The following is a 23,406-nucleotide window of genomic DNA, read 5'->3' on the forward strand; positions in this document are numbered from 1 at the left end:
CACGTACCAATTCAATTAATTCATTATTCCCCATGACTACTCTATAAGGTAGATATTGTTATTGTCAACATTTTACAAATGAGAGGGATGAGGCACAGAGAGGTTAGGTAACTTGCTCGAGGTCACACAGCTAACGTTAAGTGGCAGACACAAGATTTGAACTCGCATACTGGCCAGCCTCCAAAAAAAAAAAAAAAAAAAGATTTGAACCCAGGCAGTTCAGCTCAAGAGTCCTGGCCCTTAGTCATTATTTATTAAGTGCCTATTACGTGGTAGGCCCTAGGGATACAGCAATGAAAAGAGGTATGTAGCCCTAGATTTTGTATGTACACATACACAAACCCCAGTTGGATCTAGAAAGGTGACTCTGGTTGCAGGTGCAGACACTCACGGCAGAGACTCTGAGACACTGAACAAGGTCACACAGCCAGGTGGTGGCAGAACACCTCTTCTTCTAGACCTTACATGCTTTCTACTACACCCCGTGTCCACGGGACACTTTGACAATTTAACCAGTCAATTACAATAATATTTTTCTCTCCAAATGTTTAAAAGAAAAAAGAAGTTGGCTTGCTGCGGTATAATCATGGCTCAGAGGCCAGCCTGACATTAGTTATTAATTAGGCCATTATGCATTCCACAGTGATAATTGCTTTGCTGCGGAGTCACCGAGCATGAAACGGACCCAGCACAGAGACGCCATCTATCAACTGAGAAGTCGCAGCCCAGTTGCGTTTTCTCACCTTGAGTTGGGTGTACGTCTTAGCGGGAAACAAAAAGAAATTAATGATACATCGATAGGCAGTAGCAAGCCGGACCCCTCACTGGTCTTGGCCCTGGGAGGATTTCGTGCCTGGCATAGGGACAGCATTTAAGAAAAATTTATCAGTGAAAATAGCCATTTCTCTTTGATCTCCTAGCCATTGGAAATCTTTCCATCTCCTTCCCGTTTTTTCTCACCTTGTTATTTAGGAGAGGGAAATGCCATCTCTCTTCCGTCTGTTTGGCTGTCCTGTTGCTTTTGGCAATGAGTAGCATGGGTGAACTGCCAGGGCTGCCCGGGGCCATCCGGAGCAAGTGCGGCATCTCCACCTATGTTCTGTCTCCATCTGGGTTCTATTCCTGGCCATGGTGGGGAACGTAGGGAGATGCCCCCACCCCCGCCCCAGGCATCATCCTGGGGGCCTCCGTGTGGGAGGTGTCAGTGTCGAGAGTGGCTGGAGGACAGTCTTAAGAGAAAACCTCTTAAGAAGTGCAAGGAACAAAAATCCCCCAAGTGAGCTTACAAAAGAGCATTGATTACAATATTATCTGTGATGCTAGGGATGGGGCATATAATGTATGCCAGATGCACGGATTGTGTCATTTAATCCTTGCAGCAGTCCTGTGGGGGATGTAGTAGTATTTTCCCCATTTTACAGATGAAGAAACTGAGACTAATCGAAGTGAGGTGACTTGCCCAAGGTCCCACAGCTGGTAGTGGAGCTGGGATTTGAGCCAAGCTTATGATGAGCACAGCACTCTCCTGCGACTCTCTGGAATGAGAGGCCAGAGAGAGCATAGCTGGGCTTCCCAGAGGGTGGGACAAGCTGCCAAGAGAACAGTTCAGAACCAAGGTGGGTGCTTCCGCCGCAAGGGACAAGGTCCTTCTTCTTGCCCTTTCTTGGCTTCCCCAAACTCTTCATGGATGGAAGGTGGTCCCCCCACAATGGCCACCTGAGATCCCAGGTTCACCCCAAAGTCACTCAAGCTAATAACCCAGATGAATCAAAATCAATTAGCTCCTAATTCCAATTCCTGGGATAATGAATATCACTGGCCTACCTTGTGGGCCCCTGGCTAGTGTCGGCCCCTGGTCTACTCAGCTGCAGTCAGGAAAATGCCTCAGTACAAACGTGGCCTCTGTGACCCGTCTCAGGGGAAAAAGGAAGGTCACAAACTAGCCACCTGGCCACCGGCCTCATCCAGCCTCATATTGGTTTTGGCTGCCTAGCGTAGAAGCTTCTCAAAACTGGATACAAATGCCTTTTGCTGGAGTCCATTCCCCCACAGCCTCTTCCGTCCTATGCTTCACTTGGCCACTTCACATGCTGGGCTTACCCACTAGGCTCCTGAAGGCGTTTGGGTTTTTGCTCCCTGAAAGAATGGCAGAGTAATTCTCAGCAAACGCAGATGGCAGACAGGTGTCTACCTCAGAGCCTAGAAAGCCTGAAGGTGTGCACATGTCAACCAGCCCCACATTAATGGCTGGGCAGAGACGCCACCAGCATGTGGCCACCCAGGAGGCTAGTCAAGAGAGGCCCAACAGTCTATATTTTGTCCAGAAGTCAAGATAAAGAAATTCATGCTGCTGAGAATGGGCTGCTATAAGTTCTTGGCCATTGGAGCCAACTTCTAATGCCATCTTCTTTCATTCTTCCACATGATTTGCCTGCACCAAGACTTTACACCCCCGGTTTCTCTGTGAAAGGGGAATACAAACCAAGAAGCCAGACAAGATGGCGGCCAAGACCAGATGAAGACTTCCCACATTGGCCCAACCTCATGGCTCATCCAACCCATGTTCCTCTCTCTGGCCTTGAGGGGAGGTTGAAGCAGTCTGCTGCCTCTGTGATATTGATCACCAGAACTTGGGCTGGCCAGCTTCCCTGAACCAACCCTTTCAGTTGGGTTGTCACCCTGAAATGTTTCTGACACTTTAGGAAACTCAGCCTTTGGCTACACAACCCCTTAGGAAGTTGTTCTCATGAGCTGACTCCTTAAAGTGTGAAATAAGACGTACGTGTCTCGCTTCTAAATTTTTCTCTTTCAAGGCGAAAGGTGGGGATACCCTGATATTTTGAAAAGTAGTGAGAAGACCATGTTTTCCCATTCATGCTTTTTTTACTTGATGGGGGCAGGCCATAATCATTCATCATTCCAACAAATATTTATTGGGCTTCACCTATGTGCCAAATGCACATGTGTTCTAAGCAGTGAACAAAACATTCCAGCAGGGTATGACAAGTGGACTATAGTATCAACTGCCATTTGTTGAAGATCCACTCATTTTGACACTGGGCCAAGCTCCATTCATCCATATTTCATTCATCCTGGCCTGATACAGTACTGTTATTATCCCCATTTTACAGAGAAGGAAATTATGACTCAGAAAGGTTAAGTGTCTTTCGTAGGTCACAGCAGCAAGTAAGTGGTGGAGCTGAATCCAGTTGATAAGCTTCTAAACTAGGGATTGGCAAATTATAGCCCATATAGTACAGCTCGCTGCTTACTTTCATAAATAAAGTTTTATTGGGACACAGCCAAGCCCATTCATTTACATATTGTCTACTGCTGCTTTCACATGACAAAGGCAGAACGGAGCAGTTGCAATAGAGAACAAAAAGCTGAAAATATTTACTCTCTGGCCCTTTACTGGAAAAGTTTTAAGAGTTTTCCTTTACAGGAAAAGTGTTCTATATCAGACATGTAAATTGAGAGTGGTAAGATTTGACTCAGAGCATGTGTATCTTGCTACATTCATTTCTTCCTTCCTTTGTTTCTTTTACTCTTTGTTATGAAAAAATTCAAACATAGAAGTAAAGAGAGTAAAATAATGAGCCACATGGACCCAGTTTCAACAACTGTTTGTGCATGGCCACTTCTCTCTCACACCCATGGATTATTTTGAATCAAATCCAAGTCATTGTATCATTTCACCTGTAATATTAGTGTATATCTCTAAATAAATAAATAAGGAACCTTTTTTTAAAACATAACCACGATGTCACTATATTACCTAAAAAAAACTTTCAACAGTAGTTACTTAATATCATCAAATATCCTGGCAACATTTCAGTATCAGGCAACATTTCATTTCCCTGATCATCTCTCCATTTCTTAAAATAGTTTTTTCTTCCTATCAGGACTCAAAAAAGGTCCACACATTATGACTGGGTGATGTGTCCCTTAAGTACGGTGACCAACTGCTGCAGTTTGGCCCTGTACTGAGGGGGTTCCTGGGATGCAGAACTTTCCATTTTAAAGCTGGGAAGGTCTTGAGGTACAAAAATTCCTGTTTTAAAACCAGTGAAGTCCCAGGCAAAGTAGGACAAGTTGGTCATGCTGTGTCTTCTAACCCATACGCTCCCTTTCCATCCCCTCCTCTGTGTGTGTATGCATGTGTGCATGTGTGTGTGTGCGTGCATGTGTGTGTGTGCATGTGCTATTTATATATAGAGGTGACTCGGCCATTTTTCCTCAAGACTTTCCCTGACTGCAGCTGAGTGGACCAGGGACTGACATTGGTTTCAAGCTAGGCCAGTGATACTCATTATCCCGGGAGTTTGAATTTGGAAATGGTTGGTTTTGATTCATCTGGGTTATTAGCTTTGAATAACTGGAGTGAAACTGGGAGCTGAGGCAGCCGCCATGGGGGGCCACCCTCCACCCAGGAAATGTTTGGGGAAGCAGAGAAAGGACAGGAAGAAGGACCTTGCCCCTTATGGCAGATGTGCCCACCTTGGTTCTGGACTGTTCTTTTGGTTGCTTGTCCCACCCTCTGGGAAACCCAGCTATGTGCTCTCTGGCCTCTCATTCCAGAGAGTCCCAGGAGAGTGCTGTGCTCATGAGCTTGGGCTCAAATCCCAGCTCCACCACTAGCTGTGGGACCTTGGGTATGTCACCTCACCTATCACTGAGATTCTGCTGTGTCCCTGTGGTGTCATTTAACTTGTTCCTCCATCCCTGCATTTGCTATGCATGGGTGGTTGGATCTAGAGGTGTGATGAGATTCAGGTCCAATATTTCTAGCAAATCTAGTCACAGAGGCTGCTGGGGACTTCCATCATGAGGTACCCATGGTGCCGCCCAGTCAGTTCCAAAGCAGGGTGGGGGGGCGGTCAACTGAAGGCAATACTGGCCTGATCAGTGACGAGATAGGTGTGACTGCCTGAGGACACCTAAACCCCCCTCCCCCAGCATGTCAGCAAACCTCAGGCATGTCCTTGGATAGTTAACATTCATCATTAATAATGGAAGCGGAAACCAGATTTCATAGTGTGAGAAGTAATTAAATTACTTCCATGAATCTACTCACACTTGATTATTTCCACGTTTCCCACTAAAAAAAGACCTCTCCCTCACTTGCTGCCATCCTGGGCTCTCAGCTGGGAGTAGAGAGGATCATCCCAGGGGCTTCACAAGGGCTGACGTTGGGAAACAGCAAAAAAAATGGGGTTCCCCACCCAAGCCCCCCTCCCTTGCTAAATGGAAACAGCTTCTCCTAAAAGCGTAGGTTATGCAGCAACATTTGCATTTCCAACCCAAGGTGAACTGTTTTCGATAGTTTTTTTCCCTATAAGTCACGTAGTTTCCAAGTTTTGTTGTATGGAGTAGCAGGAGGTGAGAAGGGGAACAGAAAAATTGCTTCAATTAAATTGTTACCATTAGTTCTCCTGGGCAAAGAGAGAATGAGAAAAAAGTCAGTTGGTTGGGATGGAGGAAAAGGATCTGGGTCTGCCCTGCCCTGGGTGCCTTCTGTTTGCATCCAGATACCTGGTGGGGTTCCCGAAGAGTGGGGACAGGGTGATGTTTCATTCCCTAAAGTAGGGATGCAACCTCAGATGCCCACAGGGGCCCTGGGGGTAAGTGAAATGAACAACACAGGTACAACTGAGACAACAGGGAGGAGCGGGGACTGAGGCACTTGGGAACTCTGTGTGCCACCTAAAGGAGTGACCTCTATCCAGCTCAGGCAGATTACAGCAGTCTGGTCTTGCAGGGCATTGCAGGGGCTAAGAGCACAAATTTCAGAATCAGGCTGCCGATCTCCAGATCTTTTCTCTGCCCACTTTCCTAGCTGTGTGACTTTTGACAAGTCTCTTGACCTCTCTGTGCCTCAGTTTCCTCATCTTGGAAGTAGAAGTGATAACTGCATCTACCCCTGATGTGCTGGCGAAGCTCATACAGTGATCTCTACTGTCACTGACTTTGGTAGCTTGAAATCCGCTATGATGGAAGTATTTACAACACGGAAATTGGCAAACACTACAGATCAGGGCCATTTTTTTCTTTTTTCCCACCAACAGCCGGTTGTTAAACCTTTACCAGCACATTGCTGCACGTACCTCACAGAGCTTTTATGAGATTTTTAGACTTGGATTGTGTAAAGCACTTAGAACAGTATCCAGCACACCTTAAGTTCTCAGTGTTTCCTATTATTACTGTTTTTGTTGTTAATGCTCTTGTTATGCAGGAATGTGAGGCCACTGTGGCCATATTTTCCAGTTTTTCCAGAAAAGCTGGAAATCTTGATTTTTATGTAAAATCTCCTGATTTTTAAATATTGGCTAATATCAAAAATTTTTTAAACCTGCACAAAACAAAGTGCATGTGGGATTTGGACCATGGGCCCCACATTTGCAACTTGGGCTTAGAGGAGAGACTCTGGGTGTTGTCTGGCTATACTAGACTTTTTCTCACCCCTGCCCTTGCACACACTACCTACTGTTCCTCCTCTACTGGTCAACAACCCACTTGTCCTTGCTTTCCCTCCTTTGCAGATCAACGACCCACTTGTCCTTTGCAATCTATGCCACCTCCTCCTTGAAGCCCTCCTCTAGCTGTGCCCTGCAGGATAAATCACTTCCTCCTTGATTCTCCTTCCTCAAAATGTTGCCTCCCTTCTGCCCTTTTCCATGGTCTGTCTCTTTCTGACTCTATGACTTTTGAGCTGGGGCTGTGTTTTATTCATTTTGGCTTAGGGCTGTGTACCTTGAAGATGATCATAATTAATAATAATGAAATCAACATCTATTGAGCATCATCTGTTTGCCAGGTTGAGTGCTAAGCACTTTTTATCACCTTCATCCTGATCATAATCCTCAGATGTGGAAACAGGCACAGAGAAGGCAAGTGGCTGCCCAGGCTGTGAAGAAAGGGGAGTGGTTACTGGAAATCAAAGCCAGGCCCTGAACTTCGGAGAGCTGAGTCCACAGCGAGAACTGGAAAGTTAGAGGTGGGGAGGCCCCCTGGCCAGCCAAAGCTGCACAGCAGACATCAGTTCTCAGTGTCCAGCTGAGGCTCTCATGGGGCTGTCTCGAACCACGCTCCACAGAGACCTCCGGAAAGGACGATGCTATATTTAAAAGCCAGAGCAGGGTGGCACTTCTGTGGCATTTGGGTGGCTGCCTCTCCATAAAGGGCACATGTGTTGTTTTAGCTTTGCTCTTCTGGGCTGGCATTTTGGAGGACTTTTCAGGATCACTGCAAGAGGGAAGACTGCTGCCACCTGAGGCCCCTACAGCCCTCCCAGGGACAAGGCCACCTTGGCACATGGCTGAGAGCACCGGGCAGTGGAACTCAGGAGCCAGCTCAGGGTCATCTGGGCATGACGTGCACACCATGGACAGCCCCAAGTCTCAGAGGGCGCTTGTTGTGGGGGGGCTGACTGGGGTTGGTCTCCGTACTGCTGACCCTCTGCTCACACTCTGGCCATTTGGTTTCAGCCCTATGTTCTGGCAGCTTCCACTTCCAACATTCCCCTGGATAGTGCCAATTTCCAACACACTCTCCTAACTGTTTGGCCAGAAATCCCAAGAACTGTCTGTGGCTTGGCCAGCCTCACCCCCAATTCAACAGTGAACAAAGCATATCTTTCAACTGCTGGTGTCTTCATGCTGTAGCAGGGCCTTGGTGTACCTACTCTTAGGTGGGAAAACTGAGGCACAGAGAGGTCAAGGAAAGGCATTCATTCTTTTAATCACACATGCACCCAACACATATTCATTGAATGCTGGCCAGGCTCCATGCTAGCTGCTTCACCTCCCTGGGTTGATCTTCCTGTACTCATTTTACAGTTAAGAAAGCTGAGGCTCTGAAGGCTCAGTGACTCGCCCCAAGTCACACAGCCACATATCTAGCTTTCACATCTCAGTTGCTCAGACCTGACTCCAAAGCCCATGTTCTTTTCAGTGCTTCCTTGAATCCACAGTCTTTATTAAGCCCTGGCTATATGCATTCCCCATGCTCTCCTCTCCCCCTACCCTTACATTCACCCCTTAGTCCCTGGCGCCTTTCTTACCAGAGCCCACTTTGCCCCGTCACCCCCATCAGAACATACTGAATGCCAAACCCTGCTGGGTCTTTCTCCATGGTGCCTCCGAGTTTCTCACCACCCAGGAAGGTACAGCGCCATCCAGGAACTCTGAATGGCCCCTTTTCTCTGAGCCCAGGCTGGAGTTGAGTTGGGAGGGCCTACCCTTCCCGTGTACAGGGTGGAGGGCTCACATGGAGATCTGCTGCACTTTGGAAAGAAAATAGGGAAGATAATGACAGTGACCAATAAGGCTGTTGTATGGATTTAACGAGTTCGTGTGACAAGCACTTAGAACAGTCCCTGGTGCATAGTAACTGCTTCATAAGTGTTCACTATTGTCTTTTTTTTTTTTTTTTTTAATTAATAGACCCTATTTTTTAGAGCAGTTTTTGGTGTAGAGAGAATTTGAGCAGTAAGTATAGAGAGTTTCCATATCTCTCTCTTCCCTGTTTCCCCTATTATCAGCAGCTCACATTAGCGTGGTGCATTTGTTACAAGCGATGAGCCAATATTGATACATTATTATTAACTAAAATCCATCGTTAACATTAGGGTTCACTCCTTGTGTTACAGTTTCGTGGGTTTTGACAAATGTGTAATGTCACGTACCCACCGTTGCAGTATCATACAGAATAATTTCACTGCCATTAGGAATCTTTGTTAGTCCTCTCAGCTGCTGCAGAAAAAAGATGGCTGTGGCTTCTGGGTAACTTCTGGTGGGCTTGCAGGAACCCCCGCCCACTCAGGAAAGCACAGCAGATTCAGGTGAGGGAAGGGGACATTCTAGGGGGGAACTTGAGTCTGTTCTTTACCCCAAATGGAAGCCACTCACCCACTTTGGGTGGTCACACAAATTCCAGCCCCAAATTCCCTGGTACACAGCTGGGTCTGAGTCCAAAGACATCCCCCTCCCCCATTCACACGCTGTCTCAACCCCTCCTGTGTGACTTGGAGCCACTGTCTCAGCCTCTCTGGGCCTCTAAAACAAGAACCATCCTCCTGCCCAGGGCTGCCCCTGGGAGTGTTAGGAGGCTCAGATGTGCTAATTCCCATGAAAGGTCTTTGTAGGCTATAAAAAGCTCTAGATTAAAATTGGAAGGTATTATGATTATAATCAATTACGCAGAAAAACTGAGCTGTTGGCGAAGCGGGCCCGGCCTTCAGAGGCTGATCCTGAGGAAGACAACTAGTCAGTGGCACACGGGGGCTCTGTGGTGATTATCCATGGCTTGTCCCTCTAGGATGAGGTAGCCAGAAAGTCAGACACACAGGTGGCGCTGCCTGTGTCTAGAATAGCAATGTCAGAACTGGGGCACCCGTTTCTAGGTTGTTCCTGGCTGGTTACCCTGCCAGCCACGTGCTAATCAGCATGGAGCCTCGTTTGTCCTATTGGCAGCTCCCAAAAAGAGAAAATTGGACACAGATGCTTCCCAGCCCCCATGAAGATGACTCTCAATTGTCCAGCTTCATACAGCGGCCACACCCCGGGCAGAGCAGGAAACATAACTTCTGCCCTGCTCTCATTTATACATATATGACCTTGTCCAATAATTGATAGCTTTTGGCTCAGTATATGAGCATACAGTTGAGTTTTTTTAATACCCCAAAGCAAAATTTATTTGTAAGGCACTGAAGAAAGCCTCCTGTCCCTTTTATGCCGGTAGCCCTCAGAAGAGAAGTGAAATTGTGTATTCACTGTTAAAAAAAAAAAAAGCCCCAGCTTATACAATTTTAACAATAGAAAAATGATCTTTGTGCTTCGGTGCGTGGATGCTTAGAGGAAAACAGGCAGTCTGCTCAGGTGGCTGGTGAATTACAAATGAGCGGTTTGCCTTTGTTTTGAGTGACAAGCAATTTAAATGCAGTCTTACGTGGAAGCCTGGAAATCTTTTGCCCCAGAAGAGAGGAGGAGAGGAAATGGGGGTGGGGGGAGAAAAAGCTTCCTTTTCGAATTGAAAGATTATATGAGAGTTGCCACTGAGTGGAGGTGAGAAGTTAGAACTTCATTTGATAATTATAAAATCAGTAGTTGGTGTTTGAAGGTAATTGATGATTATACTGTGGCTAACGGCAGGCCTGCCCACCTTTGCTTGTGGGACATTTCATTTTTGCGCTGCTTATGGAGCAGCACTCACCGTGTCTCGGGGAGCCTGACATAAATGCATTTGGGGACCTGCATTATGTTGGATAAAAGTGTTCTTAATGCCAACATTTGAAAACACTTTGTTCTGTGCATTACTTTTAGCCTGGGAATAATTACAAATATTAGAATAAAATTGTATGGTGTTTCTCTCGCTGCCTCGTTCTCCCAACAGTCACCCTCAGTCACGGCCTGGGAGGTGGGCTGCTGCTGTTTCTTGCACCGGCCTCATTCAAATCCCAGTAAAGTGAGGAGTCTTTGTGCATGGAGGAGAGTGTCTGTCTCTCTGCCTGGGTGAATTAGAATCAACGTACAACTGACTTAGAAGGGACCTTAAACCTGTAGCCCAGCTCCTTCACTTTACAGATTGGGGAAACAGGCTCAGAAAGTAGGAGTGACTTGCCCAACATGAACAGGAATGCCCCCCCAACCCAGAACCCAGGACTCTTCTCTCCTAGGTCCAGCTGCTGTTTCCTACCCTGCTATTGGCTTCCCCAAGATGAATGCTGGGGACCCCTGGGGCAGACCCTGGGCTGTTGTCCCCTCCCCACCTTGGCTTACTGCACCAGGGGCTTGCAAGAGATCTCCACAGAGCAGTCAAGATTTGGGCTTGGTTTGGGCTACTTGGAGGGGTCATTTTCCACCATCCTTCTGGCGTCAGGGTTTTATTTGTTTGCAGTTTGAAAGGATCAGCCTCTCAAACTCCTTCCCTATTGCCTTTGTTGGTTTCTTCATTCAGTGAATGCTGAGGTAGGGCCCACTGCGTGCCCAGCCCTGGCCTGGACTTTGAGGGAGGAAAACATCACAGCAGTGGCCATCCAAGATCATCTAGTTGTTCAAGCCCTGAGCCATGAGTCATCCTTGAGTCCTGTCTTCTCACACCCCCACATCCAGTCTGTGTTCCTATACTTGACCTTCAGAATCAATCAAGAAGCCGAGCACCTCTCCTAGCCTCCACTGCCACCACCCTGCTGTGAACCTTCGTCACTGATTGCCTGTACCACTGCAGTAGTGTGGACTCTTTGGAGGGGTCATTCTCCACCATCCTTCTTGAACAACTAGATGATCTTAAATGGCCACCTCCCTGGTCTCCCTGCTTCCACCCCAGCCCCCCTCAGTCCATTCTCCACACAACAGTAAGAGGGAGCCTGTTAAAACATGTGTCAGCTCATGTGAATTTGATCTTCTCTGCTCAAAATCCTCCTGTGCCTCCTCATCCACCGGGAGAGAAATCCCAAGTCCCCACAGTGGCCTACAAGGTCCTGCCCCTGCCCTTCACCTCCCTAACCTCCTCTCCCCCTCTTCCCCTTCACTCACCTTCTCCCACCACACTGGCCTCTTTGCTATTGCCCAGACAAGCCAAACACACCCCTGCCCCAGGGCCTTTGCACCTGCTATTCTCTCTGCCTGGAATATTCTTCCCCCACATCTCCCCATGACTGACTCTTTACCCTTCTGCAAGTCAGCTCAACTGTCTTGTTCTCCCCAGGCTTCCCTGGCCCCACTGTGCAGCATACACCCCCTGCCTCGGACTCCTCTCCCCCCTCACTGCTTCATTCTCCCCCCTTGCACTTGATCACTTTCCCACATTCTGAATCATGATTTGTTTCATTGCCTGCCTCTGCTTCTAGACATGTTAGCTCCACAAGGGTAGGTGTTTGGTTCAGTCTTGCTTGGTGCTAAGTACCTAGAACAGCCCCTGTCCCTAGGAGATGCTTAGTCAATATCTGCTGAGAAAATGAATGTGTTGGACATTGCAATGTGCCAGGGAACTGTCTGTACATTTTGCATGCATCGCTTTATTTAAATTTTTACTGTGCCAATCTCTGCCCTCTAGACGCTCACAGTCTAGTTGAGGAAATGGAACCATATCCAAATAAAAAGTTAGCATCAGTACGGGCTTGTCATCATCGGACGCTGACTGATGATGCCCGGTGTTCAGAGGAAGTTGGAATGCTCGCAGTATGGATAAGCACCAACACTTCCTTTAAGTAAAACACAATGGCTGGTTAGCTCAGTTGGTTAGAGCATGGTGCTGATAACACCAAGGCCCAGGGTTCCATCCCTGTACTAGTCAGCTGCCCCCCGCACACACACAAAAAAAATCACAAGCACAAATCGGAGCACCTGGTGCTTTTCCAGACATCTCTAAGGATCCGTAAGTGCTTGGTCACTGGGGAAGGGGGCAGGATGATCCCCTGGGATATTCACATAGTAGTGCTCAGTAAATGCCACCTGCTGCTATTGTAGTTACTGTGCTCCTCCTGGAGCCCATCACCATTGCAGGTTGAGGTGTTTGGGGGAGAATCTGGGAGCTGGGCCTGCACCCCAGGAGAGGGAACCACAGAGCTTAGCTTTGAATTAGTGACTTACACCTGAGAGTTCAAAATGAATTAATGACATACACCCAAGAATTCAAAATGAATTAGTGATTTACACCTGAGAATTCAAAAATGACTTAGTGATTTACGCCTGAGAGTTCAAAATGAATTAGTGACTTACACCTGAGAATTCAAAAGTGAGTTAGTGATTTACACCTGAGGATCCAACATGATTTAATGATTTATACCTGAGAATTCAAAATGAATTAGTCGTTTACACCTGAGAGTTCAAAATGAATTAGTGATTCACTCCTGAGAATTCAAAACCATGACAGATGGCCAAATATGTTAATTTTATTCCATCCAGTCAGTCTCTAGAACCAGTTGGTGCTGGCTCCTTAGCCACAGCTGAGATGGGGCCTCTCTGGGACCCCCAGTTGACCCTCCAGAAGGCCCTATTTGGTGGAAGCCTTGAGAGCCCAGGTCAACAACAGCTACCAAAAATAAGAGTCAAACTCTTATTTCTTATTTAAGCCCTGACATGAAATTGTAACTTTCATTTGCACAGCCACATTTAAGGCAGAGAGAGCGTCAGCACTTGCCTAGGAATGGGCCCCCCGCGGAAGCACTCTGTGAAGCAGCCAGAGTCAGTCCTGCCTGCTCTCCTGGCCTCCCAGCCCCCTGATTGCCTGGTGCCTCCAGCTTTTTCAGTTATTCCAGCTCCTTCCACAAGCCCCTACTCCTCTGCCCCCATGCTGATTGGGGGTTAGAAGCATCTTCTTTGGAGTCAGACTACGCTGGGTTCAAGTCCCACCTCCCAACGCAGTGTGGCCTCTGCCCTTGTGTGCCTTGACATCTTCATCTGTTAAATGGGAGAGTAACACCTCCCCCCGCCCACCAGGTTTGTGAGGATTAGATGAGTTAATACATGCTCGGAGTTTAGCACAGCACCTGGCACAGAGTCAGTGCTCAGTGGTCATGGTTATTATTGATACTGATAATTCTCACATCAGCCAAACAATGTAGTTGTTATCTCCATTTTACAGGTGGTAGAAAATGAGAATGTTACTGCAGGTGGAGTATCCCTTATCTGAAATGCTAGGGACAAGACATGTTTTGGATTTCAGATTTTGGAATATTTGCAGTACACCAATTAAGCATCCCTAATCTAAAAATCCAAAATCCAAAATGCTGCAATGAACATTTCCTTTGAGCATCATGTTGGCACTCAAAAAGTTTCAGATTTTGGAGCACTTTGGATTTTAGATTTTCAGATTAGGGATGCTCAACCTGTATAAAGAAAAGAGATCTATCACGTAGACTCTCAGAGTGTGAACTTACTTCTGGATAGTATAGCTGAACCTCCCCATGTGCAGGTCTTCCTGAGGACCTTCAGAGCCTCACAGATAGATGGGCATGGACTTGGATGCCTCCCCTAATGGGAAGCTCACTACCTCATAAGGTAGCCCATTTTGAGAGCCTCCCTGAAATTTCCACCCTCCTCACCTCTGGCCCACCGCCATCTCTGGAATCATTACTGCCTGCATGTGTCTATTCCTCTTAACACAATAGCCAGAAAGATCTTCAGCTGATTGTGGGCTGCTCCTGTGATGTGTCCCCTGAGTCTGCTCCATTCTCTTGACTGAATGCGCCCCACACCCCTCCCACCTTCAGCTCCCAGCATGTCCTGGATCAGGAATCTACTCCTCATTATCTCTCAAGTCCGTTCTTTTCTTCCCCTCTCCAGCACCAACATGGACATGGGTATCATCACCTCCCACTCAGAGCCCTCATGACCCCTCTGCGGTCACCCTTTCCCCTTCCCCTCCCCTCTGGTACACACACCCTGCCTCATGGCGTCCAGGGTTTCTTATCGCTGCTGTCCACACAGCCCACAGCCCACAGCCCCTTGCCCACCAAGCCCCCTCACTCGCTGGCCCTGCCCCCTGCCCCCAGATGACTATGGCCTCCCTCTCTGTGTCTCCCCTCATTCCTCTTGCCCCTCTTTGCTCTCTGTGTGCCCCCAGTCCCCCATCTGCATGCCCCAGAGGGAGAGCCATCCTGCAGAGGGCCCACCTACTGGGCTCACTCCTTTCCTCCTCCCCAGACCTCACTCCTTGTGCCTCCTCTCATCTGCTCAGGGGTGCTAATTCCAAGATCCTCTGAACACCTGCCTCCTCTTGATTGCCCACCAGACTTCATTTCTTCCAGAATTCCTGCCACATCAGATCCCCCCACCCCATTTTTCAGAACCACCACACCCCACCCTCCCCAGAGCCCAGGACCCAGTGGTAGAGGGAAGCTTTTCTCAAAGTGTGTTCCATGGAACCCTGGCGTCCATGTTCATTCCCTGAACAACAAATTCTGTGGCCAAATGCATTTGGGAAAATGCTGGGTTAAATCGCACTGAAGAGGACTTTTTCCTGCAGATATTGTCAGAGCATTCAGTGTGCTCATATATTTTGCACATGTCTGCAGAGAATGTGCAGACTCAATCACAGGTCCACCATTTTACACCCACAGCACCCTGAGAAGCACTGGTTCCAACTGCAAGTCTGAGCTCTGGAGTGAGAGACATCTGGTCACTGATCCCACCTCTGCCATTAACTGGATTTCTCAACTTGGCCAAGTGACTCAGCTTCCCTGGACTCAGTTTCTTCCTCTGTAGAATGAGGGCAATAGTAGAGGTGTTGGGGGGATTTTGAAGATAAAGTGCTGTATTATTCCATTTCTGTTGGTGATAACAGAATACCTGATACTGGGTCATTTATAAAGAAATGAAATTTATTTCTTGCAGTTTTGGAGTCTGGGAAGTCCAAGGTCCAGGGGGCATTTCTGATGAGGGCTTTCTTCTTGGTGGTGACTTTTTTTTCTTTAATTTTTATTTGTGGCTGGCTCATATGGGAATCGGAACCCTTGACCTAGGTGTTATCAGCACCATGCTCTAACCAAGTAAGCTAATCAGCCAGCTCTTGGTGGTGACTGTCTACAGTGACACCAGGAGCCTATGGTGAAAATGACCTTATTAGCAAGAGAGCTGACCTTCTCACTCACTCTCCTTATGAAGCCATCAGAGCCACACCCTTTACTTCATGAAAGGATCAATCCATTCATAAGGGCAGTCCTCACGATCCAACCACCTCTCAAAGGCCCAACCTTTCAAATACCATAATTGGATTTCCCACCCACTTAATACTGTTACAACGGAGATCAAGTTTCCAATACATGAACTTTTGGGGGACACATTTGACCCACAGCAAGCACTGAGCACAGAGTGAGGGTTCGGTTTCCAGCAGCTCTGACCATTCATTGTAAAGAGCTTGGCACTTTACAATGTACGTTTTGAGGAGCAGTCCTCAATAGCTAGTAGTAGATGTTGTCACTGCTACCTCAGACACCTTGCAGAAGCTCAGTCTCGGGGGGCCCCAAGTTTTCTGTTTTTAACCACCTGACAGATAAGAGCGAGGCAGCTAGAGTAGGCTCTTGCCTCTCCTCTGGTTCTACACCTGGTATGTTCATACTGAAGGGACCAAACACATTTTCACCCTTATATCACAGTGGGCCACGTAAATGCCGTGTGCTCATCAGACGCTGAGCTGTTTCTCGTGGTGACCTTCTTGAGGGTGCCTGTAGCTGGCTGCCGCCTCCTCCTCCTCCTTCCCCATATGGCCTTCAAAGATCTGCCTGTCACAGCCAAATCTGTCATTCTGGACACTTTTCTGCCACCTTCTGCATGATAGGGCACAGCCATGAGGCAGAAATACATGGCCTTTTATTTAACATGGCCTTTTATTTATGCCGAGCTCCACCTGTTCTGGGTGCATGTGTGGAATGTGTCAGAGTTGCAGCCCTTGGAAAAGACATCCTACATGGTTAGAAGAAGAAATATCTGACTTATTAGAAAGCTTTTGCCAACTTCCACAGGACTCTTTGCTACATGTGAGCTCATTCTGCCCCAACAGCTTCATAGGCAAGTCAAGTTATTCTTCCCACTTAATGGATGAACAAACTGAGACTGAGAGATGCTTGGTCACATTAGGCCCAATACTGGGTCTGAGGCCATCTGGAATTTCAGGACCTGGTAGTCTAGAAACAGACAGGGTCATTGCTCTGAAACAAGACTGAATGAGGCAGGACATCCGAACTGCTACTGTCTTAAGAGTCATATTTACAACGGGAAGTCCTAAACGTAAAATGATTCACACTGAGTGCCATTCCAGGATGTTTTTTGATCTCTACTTTTGAAAATACTGTCCAGCTGTTAGATGAACCTCTAAAGCAGGGATCAGCGAACTTTTTTCTGTAAGGGGCCAGTCGGTAAATATTTTTAACTTTGCAGACTACCGGATCGCTGTCACAACTACACAACCCTGTCTTTGTAATGAAAGCAGCCATAGGCAATACATAAAAGAACGGCTGTGCTGTGTTCCAATAAAACTTTATTTACACAAACAGGTGAAGGGCAAGATTTGGCCCAAGGGCCACAGTTTGCCAACCCTTGATCGATCACATCAACACTGTACAGTAAAAATAGAATGCAAGCCACACAAGTAATTAAAAATTTTCTAGTGGCTACATTTTAAAAAGTAATAAGCAGGTGAATTTAATTTTAATAATATCTTTTAACCTAATATGTCCATATCATTATCATTTCAACATGTAATCAATATAAAATTACTAGGATATTTTACACTCCTTTTTTCATTCTAAGACTCAGAAATCCTGTATTTTACACATACAGGCCATCTCAGTTTGGAATAATCCCATTTCAAGTGCTCAGTGGCACATGCACCAGTGGCTGCCATACTGGATGTCTCAGCTCTAGTGGGGAAGACCGACGTTATAAGGAGACAGTTAGAGATAAATAGTGTGTACAAACTGACGAGCACTATGAAGGGAAAGTAGGGGGTGTTGTGGGTAGAGAAAGGGAAACATCAAAGGAATCTTCTGGCACTTGCCCCACCCCTGCTCAGAGTTCCCTCTTAGAAGTCAGTGGAACATTCTTATGCTTTTCCCCAAACCCCAGCCACCCGACTTGCTCAGCACGGACGACTGTAAAATGGAGCATTCAGACTTTCTGCTGAGGATCTTTGATAATTCTCCACCTAGGGATTGCAAAATGAATTGGTTTTTTTGTTTGTTTGTTTGACGGCTGGCCAGTAAGAGGAACCATACCCTTGACCTTGGTGTTCTCAGCACCACGCTCTCCCAGGTGAGCTAAGAGGAACCATACCCTTGACCTTGGTGTTCTCAGCACCATGCTCTCCCAGGTGAGCTAACTGGCCAGCCCTGAATTGCTTTTGTTTCCTGTGGTTTTTTTGGTGCCAGGTTAGAAGCAGAGCAACCGCTAACCTATTGCATACATAGATGACTTGAGGGGCAGCAACGTCCACATGGGGTCCGAATGACTGGTCCCACCAGCTGGGACAGTTTTCTATCCAGGATAAAAGGGGGCAGGCATCTGGATTCAGAAGAGCAATTTGAACCCCCAGACCTGGTGTGAATAGTGGCACTGCCTGGGTGACCTTGGTCAAGTTACTTAACCTCATTGAGCCTCAGTTTTCCTCATCTGTACAATGGGGATAATGGCAGCAGCGATTTGGTGATTGGTGTGTCCATTGACATAGATGATCATGAATAATCAGAGCATCTGGAACATGCTAAATGTTAGATTCATATTTATTATTATTACTATTATCACAATTATTAGCCCATCAGAAATGTCCCCCAAATTATGAATTAATTACCCCATCTTCACACTGCTGACAGGAGACCCCAGCATTTGCACCTCTCTCCGTGTTATGGCTCCTCTTGGGCGTAACTGTGTCTCCCACTCAACTGTGAGTCCCCAGAGCAAGAACTGTATCTTATCCATCTCAGCAAGAATAAAAATCTGTCCATACTTGGTTATTTTTTCCTATGCCTAGATGCTAGAACATTCTTTCTACCCTCCCCCAGCCCCTGATCATCTTCCCCTTCTTGGGGAGACAATTCCTAATGTTCCACCATCAAACTGGGTCAGCCTCCCACAACTTACTCTCAAGGCCCCCTGTACCTTTCCTTCCAAGCGTTTGGCACTTGTAATTAATGAATTATCTGGGGAATCCCCCTTGATGTTGGTCTCCCCACCGGACTGTAAGTCCCATAAGGGTGGGGCCTGAGTCTGCATTATTCGTTGTTGCGTTCTCAGCCCACAGTGTTTGGCACATAGTAGGTGCCCAGGAAATGTTTGTTGAGTGAATGAGAGACTGTCATTCACTCTGAAAGGTGAGAGACTAGGGATGTTCTCAGAATAACAATGAGAGAAACTAAGGAGCTTTTTTGTAACTGACCTTTTTTTAATCACTTGTTCAACATCCACCATACATTTCTCTTCACCTCTTGTAAATTACGAATTCTGTATGGGCCTTGTAAAATCTTCAGACTGTGCTATCCAATGGAAATATAATGTGATCCTCGGACGTGATTTTACATTTTCTAGTAGGGACATTTTAAAAAAGTAAAAAGTGGGCTGGCCAGTTAACTCAGTTATTAGAGCACAGTATCATAACACCAAGGTCAAGAGTTCAGATCACCTTACTGGCCAGCCACCAAAAACAAAAATAAGAAAGTAAAAAGTGATTTCATGTTATCACTTCGATACGTAGTCAACATAAAAATGTTGATGAGCTATTGTACTTTTTTTTTGGTGCAAAGTCTTCAAAGTTACACTCATAGCACACCTTGTTTTGGATTCACCACACTTCAGGTACTCAGTAGCCATGCATGGCTCACAGCTGCCATATTGAATCACCATGGTTTTCAAACTCTTCTTCCCAGAGTGCACTGCTGTGCATGGGGAGGCAGGGCCTTTCTCAGGGGGTCTTTGTAAGACACCAAAGACAAGCACAGTTGAGGTCATCACCCAGCACTGGGCAGAACCCATCCTGGTACCAGACAAGAAGGAGGGGATTGATCATACCTAGAGGTAACATATCAGTGGGGCCTAGTGCACACCAGTTTTTCAAAGGGCTTTCCATGTGTTAAATCATTTGATCCTTCCAACACCCCCTTTAAGGGAGGATGTTGTATTATTATCCCCAGTTTGGCGCAGGGATTTAACTGGCATTCCCAAGGATACCCAGCTAGTGAGTGTGGAGCTGGGATGTGAACCCAGGCAGCCTAGCTCCAGGGCCTGTGCCTTGGTTGGCTGCCTCTGTGAGCAGACTGTCTCAGAAATGGCTCCTGCCGATGGGGATTAAAGGTGAGACTCCAGGATGATGTCACAGTCAGGACCTAGCATTGGTGCAACCCACTTGGATCTGTTCGTCCAACAAATGATGTCAGACACGTGCTGTGTGCCAGACAGCACTCTCACAGAGCTTGCTTTAAGGGGAGGAAGCTGATCACAGATACTCCCCTTTCTCTTTCAATGGCATCCTAAGATTTATAAGAAAAGCCTGACTGATAGAGGGAGATGGACACGTAGATGCTCCAAGTAGATTATCACTTAGGAAGTTGGTGCCAAGGGAAAGGTAGGTGAGTGCCTGGGAGAAAAAGGCTCATTCCAGTCCAAAGTGGGACACCAGCCCAGAATTTCCTTGCAGATGTAGGGATGGTGGCCTATGGGTACCAGGAGCTTGCTCCAGACATACACCAGGGGAGGCCCAGGACTCTTCCAATGGGACCGGCCACCAAGAGCCAGGATCAAGGCAGCTATGAGGGTGGTGCTCTGGAATTCATAGCCCGGAGCAGAGGGGCGAGATGGTGCTGAGCCCTCCTTTGAGAAACATACATCCACACGTCACAGGATGGCATCTGTCTTGCCCAGAAGCAACTCATGAAGCCTCGTTGGCAGAACGAGAAAGATCCATGAGCGAGAGAATGATCGCATGAATGTAGCACTTCACTGCTGGGTTATACCACTGTTCATTTATTCATTCAGTCAAGAAGCATTTATTGAGCACCTTCAGTATACCAGGAACTGTTTCACATAACTGTTACCGTCTGGCATTTGCTGAAGCTGTTTGATGTATTACAAGAACTTTAACAATTTCCCTATAATTTTCAGTGAAAGAAATATTCCCCAGATGTGCCCCGCTTCCTCCCAAACGTGGCTCATGTTTGAACTTCTAGCATTGCCTTTAATACAAGAAGAAGAATAGTTGTTAATAAGTAACCTACTGTGTGCTGGGCCCTGTGCTCAGCATTTACATGCAGCTTCATTTAATCCCCGCTACAGGCCTAGAGGTAGGGTCTATTATTTACCACCATTTTACAGATGAGGAAACTGGGGATCAGAGAGGGACAGTGACTTGCCCAAGGTCACACAGTGGAGCTGGGCTTTGAACCCAGATTTTCTAACTCCAGAGCCCATAATCTTAACCTTCATTTTGCCTCCCTCCCCCATCCCATGTTGGCACAGGTAGATAATGATCAAATTTGCTTGCAGACTTGGATGCCATGGTTACATATGATTCTTTCTCTTATTGTTTCCAAAGGTGGTGGCCCTTAGTAAGAGAAGTCAGGAGGCGGAGGCCGCTTTTCTGAGTGTTTACAAGCAGTTAATTGAAGCACCAGGTAAGAAACACTTGGGCTGCACAGCTGAATAATTAACAAGAAACTGCCCTTAGGACTATTACACGGGGACTTCATTGTGGTGGGATCTGGGGATAGGCCTGGACTCCTGGGTTAGGGTGCGGGGGGTCTACACCCAGTCTGGTGTGACATGTCCACACGTGGCTCCCTACTTCTTCCCCCACCACCTTCTGATGTCAGCCAGGCTGTTGCTTTGGGGGCTCCTGGCAAGATTACCCACCTGGACCTTCTTGGGGAGCTGGGCATCTTGCCCACCGGAACCCCCATCCCTTTGCCACAGGGGACAGAAGGTGCCCAGTGCTCTCTTCCAGCAGGTGGTAATGAGCAAAGACCAGAATGGCACAGCCAACCTCAAAAACTTGATGTTCAGACCCAAAAGAGCACATGTTGTAGGATTCCATTTACAGAAAATATGAAAACAGGAAAAAATTAATCTGTTAGCACTATTTACAAAAACCAAAAGGGGGAAACAACTCACATGTCCATCAGTGTATGAATGGATAGACAAAATGTGGTCTATCCATACACTGGCATCGTATTCAGCCATGAAAAGGAATGAAGCTGTAATACATGCTGCCCTGGAGATGGACCTCAAAAACGTGATGCTAGTGAAAGAAGCCAGACAGAAAAGCCACATATTATATGATTCCATTTACGTGAAATGTCCAAAGTAGGCGATTCCTTAGAGACAGAAAGTAGATTGGTGTTTATGAGGGGCTGATAAAAGAGGGACTGGGCAACAACTGCTTAATGGGTATGGGGTTTCCTTTGGGGGTGTTGAAAATGTTCTGGAACTATGTAGAAGTGATGGTTGCAGAACATCATGAATATACTAGATGCCACCGAATTGTTCACTTTGATAAATTTTTTGTGAATTTCACCTTAACTGAAAAAAAAAAAAAATTTGTACTGTTGGAAGTCAAGACAGTGTATTCCCCTGGAGGGGCAAGAGTTCCTGGGAGGGGCTTCTCCAGGCTGGGATGCTATTTCTTGTTGTCAGTGTGGGTTACAGAGGTGTGATCAGTTTGAGAACATTCAGCTGTACACTTAGGACATATAGGTATGTCATACATTTATAAAAAGTTTCTTTGTTTAAATGGCCCGTCCTCTGCCACCTTCTCATTTATTGACCCAGAAACAGAAGTCTAGAAATGTGGTATGATTTGTTTAATTATGGTGGGACGAGGAGGAGACCCTGCTGTGCTAGCTCCCTCCACCCAGACAGCCCCCCCAATCCTTTCCTGGACCTTCTACACAGTCTCAGGAATCAGGGTATTTGGGGCTGGGGGCTCATGAAATGGAAAATGAGATCCCACCATGAGCCATGAGACTGCAAAGCCCAAACCGTGGAGAACACAGCATTGTTTATATTTGAAGTCAAGGTTGTTTGTGGAATCTTTGGGGTGGGAATGTCCTTGTTCCATCTGTCTTGGGCAGCTGGGATGGGTTGAATAGTGTGGCCCCCAAAATTCATGTCTACTTGGAACCTCAGAATGTGACCTTATTTGAAAATAGGGTCTTTGCAGATGTCGTTAGTTAAGGATCTTGAGATGAGATCATCCTGGATTTAGGGTGAGCTCTAAATCCAATGACTGATGTCCTTATAAGGAGAGGAAAGGACACAGAGAGACACACTCAGGAAGGCCATGTGACAACAGAGGCAGAAATGGGAGTGATGCAGGTACAGCCAAGGACACCGGCCACCGTGAGAAGCTGGAAGAGGCAAGGAAGGGTCCTCCCCAGAACCTTCAGAGGGAGCGTGGCCCTGCCAACACCTTGAGTTTGGACTTGCGGCTCCCAGAACTGCGAGAGAATAAGTTTTTGTTGTTTTAAGGCCCCTAGTTGGTGGAGCTTTACTACAACAGCCCTGGAAGACTAATCCAGTGATGCTGAGGAAGCTACACTCTGAAAACACCCGGGCTGGATGAGGAGGGAGGTCTTCCAGCCTATTGCTACTCAAAATGTGGTCCATGGACCAGCAGCACTGGCCTCATCTGCAAGCTGGCTAGAAATGCAGAATACAGGCCCCATCCTTGGCCCACTGAATTAGCTTCTGCATCTTAACAAGCTCCCCCAGAAATCTATGAGCACGTTAAAGTTTGAGAAGCCTGGCCTGGTGTAGAAATTGTATTTGTTTTACAATCTGCATATGACAAACCCTGTGGGAACAGGCCCTACCTGCTCCTTTCCCCAGAGCACAGAGAGGTTGAGTTCAATGTCTGAGGTCTCACAGCCAGGGAGAGATGGGACTTAGGTCTTGGCACATTCAACAGGTATTTCTAGAATATCTG

At 46.9% G+C, this 23,406-nt stretch overlaps 1 protein-coding gene across 1 annotated transcript in view; it reads left to right on the top strand.

The window, feature by feature from the left end:
- CUX2 (cut like homeobox 2) overlaps window positions 1-23,406 on the top strand; it is a 257,024-nt gene that overhangs the window by 176,027 nt on the left and 57,591 nt on the right. Inside the window, exon 4 of the mRNA XM_063085887.1 lies at window positions 21,019-21,097. Within this exon, the coding sequence (XP_062941957.1) occupies window positions 21,019-21,097 (79 nt within the window). The remainder of the gene's footprint in view (window positions 1-21,018; window positions 21,098-23,406) is intronic.

Source organism: Cynocephalus volans, chromosome 2 (genome assembly GCF_027409185.1).
Source record: "Cynocephalus volans isolate mCynVol1 chromosome 2, mCynVol1.pri, whole genome shotgun sequence".
NCBI classification, from domain to species: domain Eukaryota; kingdom Metazoa; phylum Chordata; class Mammalia; order Dermoptera; family Cynocephalidae; genus Cynocephalus; species Cynocephalus volans.